This window comes from Zonotrichia leucophrys, chromosome 3 (assembly GCF_028769735.1).
Source record: "Zonotrichia leucophrys gambelii isolate GWCS_2022_RI chromosome 3, RI_Zleu_2.0, whole genome shotgun sequence".
Classification (NCBI taxonomy): Eukaryota; Metazoa; Chordata; class Aves; order Passeriformes; family Passerellidae; genus Zonotrichia; species Zonotrichia leucophrys.
The window spans coordinates 58,723,966-58,734,220 of NC_088172.1; the positions used below are offsets into that span (position 1 = coordinate 58,723,966).

At 35.9% G+C, this 10,255-nt stretch overlaps 1 protein-coding gene across 8 annotated transcripts in view; it reads left to right on the forward strand.

Moving 5' to 3' along the window:
- STXBP5 (syntaxin binding protein 5) overlaps positions 1-10,012 on the forward strand; it is a 104,410-nt gene extending 94,398 nt beyond the window's left edge. For all 8 annotated transcript variants that reach the window (XM_064708408.1, XM_064708407.1, XM_064708410.1 and 5 more), the window contains 5 exons: positions 891-1,254; positions 3,741-3,906; positions 4,671-4,782; positions 6,918-7,138; positions 7,833-10,012. In XM_064708408.1, the coding sequence (XP_064564478.1) occupies positions 891-1,254; positions 3,741-3,906; positions 4,671-4,782; positions 6,918-7,138; positions 7,833-7,874 (905 nt within the window). In that variant the 3' untranslated portion in view covers positions 7,875-10,012. The remainder of the gene's footprint in view (positions 1-890; positions 1,255-3,740; positions 3,907-4,670; positions 4,783-6,917; positions 7,139-7,832) is intronic.
- The last annotated feature ends 243 nt before the right edge of the window (positions 10,013-10,255 follow it).

A 10,255-nucleotide genomic window follows, 5' to 3' on the forward strand; every position in this document is an offset into this window, starting at 1 on the left:
TATTGGATAGACTGTTAGTCATAGATTTAGCTTTCCTGCTACCACTGTCTCATGCAGAACATGCTGCTCTAGTCCATTTTGCTACACAGATGGTATCAAACATACAAATTGCAATGCCATTTGGTTTTAGGAATGATGAGGAGTGGACATCTAGACCATACATGGGATTTGTGCCCATTGAGTGAGGGATTGGCAGCAGTGGTCAGATTTAGTAACATTTGGTCATAAAAGCAATGCTGCAGGCTAGGCAGTGTGTTTCCCCTTTGCATCTGCAGCATAATCCTTAAAAGATACTGCTTTTTATTTTGGACTTAGCAGATGTTCCTGTTGTTACTTACATGTAAATGAATTAAGGTAAAATAAAATTGATTTGCTAAAGGTCTGGCCTACAGAGACAGTGATTTGAACTGTAAGGAGGGAATACTTTTTCATTTCAAGCTAGAGAAGCAGACTCAAATGTGAACTGCAGGGGAGAAATAAAAAAACTGCACATGCTTGTCTCTGAACCAGTTGAAGGAAAAGATGATGCTCACCTTTGACTGATAACATTTATTGTTGATATTAAATATACTGTGTACTCATCGGGAGAGAATTAAATGAGTTGCATTTGTGACACTGAACTTAAATACAAATACATTTCCCTTGAAGTTAATAAAAGAGTATGCACCCACTTTACCCTTGAAAACTGGTTTAACATTTTCCCGATTACATTTGTGCTTCATTAGTTTTTAGATAAATGCCCAAGGTTTGTGTACATTTGTTTTGCTAGGGAGGCAAACTGAAGTTCTTCTTTTCTTTTCATTCTCCTAGCTTCTTAAAGGAGTATTTTGTAGCTTGGAAAGCAATTTAGGAGAACTGTTTTAGAAATGTGCTCAACTACTCTTTCCTAGGAACCATCCTGAGGCTAAAAGGGGCAATCTTGAGAATGGCTTTTTTGGACACCACAGGATCTTTGGTCCCACCAGCACATGAAACCTGGAGAGAACACCATGAGGATAAAGATGAAAAAGAAAAAGCAAAAAAACGACGACCTGTCTCAGTGTCCCCTTCTTCCTCTCAGGAAATCAGTGAAAACCAATATGCAGTGATATGTTCAGAAAAGCAAGCAAAAGTTATCTCACTGCCATCCCAGAACTGTATTTATAAGCAAAATATAACAGAGACTTCTTTTGTTCTTCGTGGAGACATAGTGTCGTTGAGTAACAGTATCTGCCTTGCATGTTTTTGTGCCAATGGACATATTATGACTTTTAGGTAAGACCTGTTTGATAGTAACTTATACAAAAAGAAATAGTCTTCTGCTACACAGAAAGGTTCCTTTTCCACAGGATGGTGAATTAAAAAAAAATTACTTTCACTCAGTGTTGATGATTCTCTAATACTTAAGCTTGAATAATTTTGACTGCACATTCCTGTTAGTTATGTCTTTAACACATGAAAAAGTTTACCGCTTTAGCTCAAGCTACACTGATTCAACACACAGTTCCAAACAGGTGATATAGGTCCATGACTTTAAGTTTGTCTAAAAGTTGAATTTACTTCCTGATGGAGAAAAGTGCCTTCAGTCAGACCTTTAGCTTGCACCTGACCAGAACTCTGCCTATTTTTGTGCTGCTGTTTGCATCACACTCATGCCTCAATATTTTCTCATGTAGCCTGCTTGTGCCTTAAAGGCTCAAACCTAGGCTATAAAGGCAAGATAAACTGCCATTTGTATAGTACTAAGTAAAGTAAGGGTTTAAGTTAGGAGTTTAAACATGTTGTTGTTGTAGCAGTAGTGCTTAAATATACTTACAGGTCACCTATGTAATTTTCATGTGCTTTATGTTAAGTGTTTTTAAGTGCTATTTTATTCTGAACCAGCAGTGTGTATATACTTAAACGCTTGCGCCTGCAGTTTAGTTGTGGCCTGATGATAAGATGAATGTAGAACATGCCCCTATAAAATTATGCCAGTAAAGTTCCTAAAAGATTATTTTAAGGTTGCCAAAAGAAGTTTTCAGCTTGGAAAACTCTGTAAAAAAATACTTCTTTAGGAAGTTTTTAGGAGTAAAATTAAAACTGATACAATCAAAACTTGTTTTTTAATTGTAGTATGTAAGTCTGTAACTCCATTGGTATATATCCCATGTTTTATGTATTCTAAACCTCTCTAAAAAATGCTGCTCACCTTGCAGGGCAAACAGTATTGTTTTTCCTGCTAAAACTAAACTTATGTTCAGATGTCATATATTGAAACAAATCCTGCCTTCTTCAGGATTCACGTTGTTCTCTAATGAACTCTACATAAGTGGTAAATTATAAATGCTGAATTGTTTCCTTGTGTGGGGAAGTTGGATTCCAATGCTGAGCTCCATTTCATAAGCATGAATTGCTGCTGGAGATGGACCTTATGTGCAGTTCATGTAAAGTTGTCAGAGCACTGTGTCATACCCAAGATGCCCAGTACTTAACTACTGAAATAAATTCAGATAGTACTTAGTAACAAACATATCTGTAACAGAAATTATGAAAGTGTTCTCATGGATATCACACTTGTCCTATTTGATCTGATATTTTTGTGTTTTGAAGCTGTAAGAATGTTTTATGCTTCCATTGATCTGAAGCAAAACACTTCCCTGTTACTGACTCTCAGGAATATTCTTATTTTAGACATGCGTGGCAGAGGTGTCATATCTGGGCGATATGCTTACAAGAGAATATTGCATTTTATTTCTCACTTTTGAAACCTGCCTCCAAAGGCAATCTCGGCATCATGCAAAAAAAAAAAGAAAAAAGAAAAAGAAAAAAACTAAAGAAAACAGCCTGATACTGTTGTGGTTACTACATCTTTTTTAGATTTTAACTTCAGTTTTCCCCATTGACTGCTTTTATAGTGTCTAGAATTAATAACCTTATGTGGATGGTGGCTGCAGCAGAAGCTGTGTATTGAATTATGGGGATATTGGCAGCTAACAGCTTAAGTAATTTTTTTAGAAGAACTTTGCAGGGGATGTTTGAGACAGTGGTTTATTTTGTGTTCTACTGGTCAAGAAATCAGGTGTTTTTTCTCTTGCATTTATTATCACTTTGAGGGAGAGGAATGTTTGGTAGGGGAATATTGCTCTAGCCCAAGTGTGCTGTCTCTTCTTCAGTAGATTGATACAGTAAGTTCTGCAGTTATATGTATAGAATCCAAAAATACAAGGTAAGCAAACTTTGCTGTAAGAGGACTTTCTCTTCAACATCTAGTTAGAGAACAAAGGGGGACTTAACTAATAAACTTGCTTGAAGCTACTGTATTCTGCTTTCCTTTGACAGCACACTCGTAGTATATCTACATTTTCTTGAGGAGAGATCTTTGAGACTTTTATTTTTAGTAAAGGAGAAATTATTAACCTGGGAGAAGAGACAGGATGTTTAATTGTAAACTCCTAGTACATACTTATCAAAATACCTTGGTAATTATTCAGTAATGCCTAATTCATTAAATACTGAATTTGTGATTTACATGCTCAGACTATGATTTTTAAAAAATGCTTTTAAATACATCTGTGATGCATTTAAATTTCACTTTTGAGGTGCTGCCTTGAAAAATCTGATGTTTTGAGATTCTGTAACATCATTAAATGATACCTGTTTATGTGGTATCATGCAGATGGTGAAGAGAAAAAAATATGTATTGCATTTTAAAAATCAGCATTTGATCAATAAGAGACTTTTCTGCTATATTTAATGGGGTTTTAATTCTTTTCCTTAAGTTTGCCCAGTTTAAGGCCGTTGTTGGATGTATATTATCTGCCACTCACCAACATGCGGATAGCCAGAACGTTCTGCTTCACCGATAATGGACAAGCACTCTATCTTGTCTCACCAACTGAAATACAGAGGCTCACCTACAGCCAAGAAACATGTGAAAATCTTCAGGTAATGAACTCTTTTTAAAAAATCACTTTTGTCTTAGATACATTCTGAGCTGAGCATTTAGGCTTTTGTGCTTTGATTTTTTTTCCCCCTTTTGTTTTCTTTCACTGTAGAGTCTGATTCTAAATAAATCACTTCTACCTTAAATTTTTGTTTCATCCATCCTATTGTAGCTGAATCAGTTTCTTGCTTAATTCCATTTTGATCAACAGGAAATATCCTCCTTTAACATGCCATTAAAATTCCCTTAATCAGTTGACACTGGGGGAGGTGTGTGCTGACACAAGTGGGGAATGCCAACTCAGGATATTTGAAGGAAGCTATTATGTCTCAGGGGTGTTAACAGCTTGAAAAATTCTCAGTCATGCTTCAGGTTGGTAGATGTATAGAATAATGAAACAGCAGATTTGCAGGCTCTACTTTCATACTGCTTTGTGGATATAAGTATTTGTAGATGCAGTTTCAATAGAACAAAGTCAGAAGTCTTGCCCAAGTTGTAGAGGGGCAAATAAGCTTTACTTGAATGCATTTCTTTGCTTCTGAATTCTATGAGCTCTGAGCTTGTAACCATCAGAAGCAGATCGTTTCGACAAGTTTCTTAATATGTTTTTCATTTTTCTATTTCCTACATCACCTTGCAAAGACAGATGCTCATTAAAGCATATTTCTTTTGAAATTCAAATCCATTAAACAAATCCAGAAAGTGCAAGAATATTCCATTATTTTTAATAATTTATGCCTTTTTCTATCTCTTTTTCATTGCAAAGGAAATGTTGGGTGAGCTCTTCACTCTTGTAGAAACACCAGAAGCACCAAACAGGGGGTTCTTCAAAGGCCTGTTCGGAGGTGGGGCACAATCACTTGACAGAGAAGAACTCTGTAAGTTATTATTAATTGTTATTTTTCTGGTATTTCTTCCCAAGGAACCTAGTGATCCTTGGTGAATGTATTACCTATGTTCACAGAACATTACCTTTGTGAAGAGGAGAGTAAAATAGGGAGTGACAAATTTTTTTTTTCATAGATTTAATGTTGTACAACCTACCAACAAGATTAGAAAAGCTTGGATGGTTTTTTTTTTACAGGTTCTTTTAGCTCATTTATTCTGTAGTAGATGAGTTTTGTTTTATAACATTTTGGTTTTGTTTTATAATAATTTCTTGTTTTATAATCTTATTTTTATTCATCTTTATGAAGCGTGTAGTACTGACCATGATTCTATCTATGCTGCTTTTGGAGAATTCTATTCTGGACAGTGAGAAAATTAAAATTTCAGTCTACTTCAGTTATTTGCCAGATTTTCCTTGTTTTGCTTGTGCAGAAATGCCTTAGAAATGACAGCAAGGGCAGAACTGTATGATGTTTTAATTCAGTCCTCTGTTTATAGGACAGTAAAATTCAGATTTGGCAAAATTTTCATTGCTTTATAATTTTCTCATTGGTTTTTTGATTACTTTTTTTTACTGTGATGGCATCAAGCACCTTAAATATATTTAAGGAAAATAGCTTCCATTTATTTATTTAGATATTTGCTAGATACAACACCATATTATGCAAGCTTCCTTTTAAGAACCTTTTTCTTATTAATGTGAAATGTATCTGTCAAAATGGACAAGGTGCCCTGCCAATCTTTTCTTTTATGGTGGTTCTTTTGATCTCTGCAGAATAAAAATTAGACTTCATCTCTTGTGCCTGTACATTTTGAGCAACTATCAGCTATTTAGAGGTCACTTTTTGTGTCAAAGTTTTCTTTTTTGTGCGTTTTTATATACATATATGTATATGGAATACTGTGGAAGGTTGGTGAAGTATTCCAGTAGAGAAATTTATGTGCACAAATTATAATTTAATATGAATGAGACAGAAGAAAAATAACGTGTAACTTTAGAAGCGATCTCTTTATATCATGTCAAGTTTCCACCATTAAGTTTTGGCTTGGATCTTTAGAAGGAAAATACTATTGAATGGAAGAAAAAAATCCTAATGAGTGAAAGAAAACCTGACAGAGACTTCAATGACAATTCAAAAGCCATTTGAGAATATCTTTAATGTAGCCATATTTACCATGAGGTCACAGCAGAATCTGTAATAATTGAAATTATTTCTCTTGTTTTGGGAATTCACAGAAAGATCTTTATAGGACTAATTTAAATGTAAATTATTCTTAGTAGCATAAAATCAAATCAGAGAGTCTGGAAATACTGCATCAAAATGTATTTAACCAGTTAATATTATTTTTCCTGGAGGTAAAAAAAAGAAAATATTCAACCAATATTTCGCTGTTTGAAACAAATACTCATATTTCTGTGGTCTGTACAGTTCTGCTTGAGATTGGCACATCAAGTGTATAGATTGAACTGGATGACTGATGTGCCATTAAGAGCAAAGTCAATGTAGTCAGTGCTATCACTGAAGTCTGGCGCTGTTCAGCTGACCTTTTGTGCTCGTTTGTTCTTACAGCCGTACTGTGGTTTACATTCCTTTTCCTTTTTTTTTTTTTTTTTTGCAAGGTTTTTACAATAATGGTAGCATTGACACCTAATCTTCAGGTGTCTGCATGCTTCCATCAAAAAAAAACTTCTGCTGGTGGAATCACACTGGCTGGCAAAGCACTTCCAGAACTAACCACAACTTTTCAATATTTCAATACCCTGCTTTCTCTGTTGACCTCAAAACACATTCCTCATTAAAGAAGCTATATTGTGCTGGTGAAGTGTTTTTTCAACAATTTTATTGATGAACAACAGAATTCTAATTTCACACTTGAGCTGTGGAGAGCTTACAGTTTTATAACCTACCTGAAAACTTAAGAATATGTTTGAATGCCTCAGTTCTTATGTAGAAACATCTGCTAACATAGAGTAGTGAGTGTTGCTCAGTCATACCTAAAATAAGCTGTTTGGTCTCCATGCAAAGAAATTACACCACTAGATAAACTAGTTTCAGTGATATTTATGTCACAATGATAGAAAAACTTACTATTCTGTATTTGCTGCTTTTGCAAATGCCTCCAGTTGGAGAATCAGCATCTGGGAAGGCATCAAGGAGTCTTGCCCAGCATATTCCAGGACCTGGGGGTATCGAAGGTGTCAAAGGAGCAGCATCTGGTGTCGTTGGTGAACTGGCACGAGCCCGGCTGGCACTGGATGAAAGAGGACAGAAACTGGGAGAACTGGAAGAGAAAACTGCAGCTATGCTTTACAGCGCTGATTCTTTCTCAAAACATGCTCATGAGGTGAGTATGTTAAACTGAACATTAAACTGATTGTCATATAAATGCAAATTCTGCAAGGTGGCTGAGTTCTGCCAAAGGCATGTTAGAGGTATCTGAAGGGCATGCAGTATCATTGATAAAGGATACTTCCTTTTCATCCATCACTTGTCACTCCTAACAATTAAGTACTCACTGGAAACAGCCTTGTCTCCTGGCACGCTGCTCTAGAGCATGCAGTCTGCTGGAGAAGCATGTAAGCTTCTAAATGTGCAACTCAATCCCCGTTACTGTAAAAATTGCTTATTGTCACTGAATTAATAAGAAGAGTAATGTTTTATGTCAGATTCCTGCTGTCCTTAAGAAAGGTCCTGTTGTATGCAAACCCTCTGAGTGCCACTTTGTTTTTTTCCTCAGTGACTTCCACAGAATGGCTGTTCTCATTCATTTTCATGCCAACTTCTTTCCACACCCTAAACTCCTGTGCAGCCTCCCCATTCTCCCTAAAATGTCTTTTTCTGAGGCTAGCTCACCAGCAATAATGCTACCATTAGAAAATTCATCATGCTAAACGCTCAGTGTTCAGTGACATGTTTGCAACCTTGCTAAAATCCTTCTTTCTCATGCTGCGTTGTAAAGCATATTATTTGTTTGTGTCATTGTACATTTTGGTACATTACAGAAACAGTAATTAGATTTTTTTTTGTTGTTTTTTTAGATGATGTTGAAGTACAAAGACAAGAAGTGGTACCAGTTCTGATGACTCTCATCAATCACATCTGTTTAATTTTGTCCTGATGAAAAAATCTTGTTTTTTCATTAATTTTGGCAGGACCACTGATATTTAAAGGAGTATTCACCATCGGATACTGTTGTTTCCTAGCACAAATGACACACTGTTTTACCTCAGTCCTGGCTTTAACTGAGGAGCTTTATATCTAAGAAACACACACAAAAAAAGAAACTTGGGTGTTTCTTAGCTGTTGGTTAGCATAAAGTTGGAGCAGAGAAGGTAGCTGGAACATGTGGGAAAGAGAGTAAAAGGAAATCGTGGTGAGATGGGCAGGGGCAATGCAGGGTCAATCCTGTGTTAATATTTCATATGCCAAAAGTTTTTGTGCTATTGTAATTGCTGCCAGTGTTATACCCTCCTGTAAGGAGAGGCAATAAATCAGGGGTCCAAGAGCTGGAATCGAGCTGTTTGTCTTGCTGGACAGTAGCTGACTTACAATTACCCTCTCTAGGACTCGCTATATTTACCATTATTGTTGAAGAAGAGTTGAAGTTTCCTGTCATTCTTTCATTTAAAAAGCTGGAAGCTTGGAAGATTTCTTATTGAAAATTGTATACATAGTTGACCTGTGCATAGTCTTTTCTTGGACCCCTGATCTAGTATTCTTGTATTCACATCATATTCTGTGACGTGCAAAACAAAAGAATACGTAATTTTTGCATTAAAAAGTCAAGTGAATAATATGACTGGAATGTGTCATGCTGGGAGTTTTCGTTTGTGTTATGGCCGTGCAATGTGAAATGTGGTAACATCTTCCTTGTGGTAAGAATTCTTCAACTTCTGTTCAGTTAAATATTATTTTTGCCAAAAATAGTTATTGGTTCAGGTTGTGTAACATTTAGAATTGGCTGTGGGTTCCATTCATGCTGTGAGTTTTTATAAATGTTTAACAGAATGTATCTTTACAGCCATTAATTGAAATAGCTGAGATAGTTTTGCTCAAGACTTAAGTTCGAGATGCCCCTTTAGTCCTTCACTATGAAATCAGATAACCTTGGACTCAGGTTTTCAAACTTCTACACACCATGGAGGTGCTGATGCATGAATAATGGCAAGCAAGCATTTAATACTTGATAATGGTCAGTATGTTGTTTAGCCAGTCTCTAAGTTCTGCCAGTAGTGCTATTTTACAAGTACCTGTCTCAGCCCCGTGCAGCACTAAAGGCATTTGTCCTAAAGTTTGATTTAATCTCTAAAGCAGTGTTTTCATTGTAAGCAGTGGTAAAGTGTGCATAAAAACTTTAGGAATTGCTGAAATAATGTTCCATTTGGGTGAGATAAATAATACAGCTGAGCTAACTTGTTAATGGCTACTGCACTAAAGCTGTATCAGTGTGAATAACCAGGGCTCTTTTTAAAAGAGAGTATTCCTTAAAATAAATGCTTGCATTTCAAAAATTCCTTTAGACCTTTTTTCTCAAATCAGGAATAGTCATTGACTCGTTTTGTTTTATAAAAGGGAGTACTTAGAAGCTGATAGGTCTACATTGTCTGAAATTAATCACTTAGGTTTGCTTCTCCAAGCATTGCATTTTGTGTACTTTTTTCACAAACTTCCCGAATGTTCCCAAAGCAAAACTTTGGTTATATTTGTATTGTGAAGTGATGTTGCAGGTACACAGATAAGGCAACTTTACAAAACACCTCAAGGATGCAAAATATTGAAGTTACTTATGGTTCCTTAAATCACTTTCCAAATGAGAGAAAAATATGTTCGGGCTTTGAAGCACAAACTGGTAAATTTTCTCACTTTAGGTAGAGCAACATTTTAAAAAGACAGTTGAATTGTGTTGCCAGTAAAAGGGCATGCTCTGCTATGCCCACTGCTCAAAGGACTTAAAAAATAAGAATGTGACAATTCAAACAAGTAGTATTATGATTTCTTGATATGTCTGTCCCATAGCTACTGAGGCAATGTTTACTTGAGTTACTTAACTCAGTTTGCCATGCAATATATTGCCTCTGCATGTTAATTTATTTTTTAGTGTCTAATTAATGCCTATTTAGCACCATTTTGTGAGACATTCAGGTAGAAGAAAATGAGATAAACCACTATCCATACCACATCCAAAAAAACCCACCCTAGCTGACACTTGACCCCTTCCTTGTCTCACATTTATAAATTGAGTTGACTCATTATTATTTGACCTGCTGAAAATAAAGCACATTTCAGGGCAACAGAATCCTGGGGAATTATTCTGGTCAGGCTCTGGGGGAGAGGATTGCAAAAGCATTCTTCAACAAATTATGGTATCAATCAATGGAAGATGACCTTGGCTTGAAAGGAAAGCCTACTTAACTTTCTCATCAAGATATATTTGACAACCACCAGCAAGCAAAATAATCAG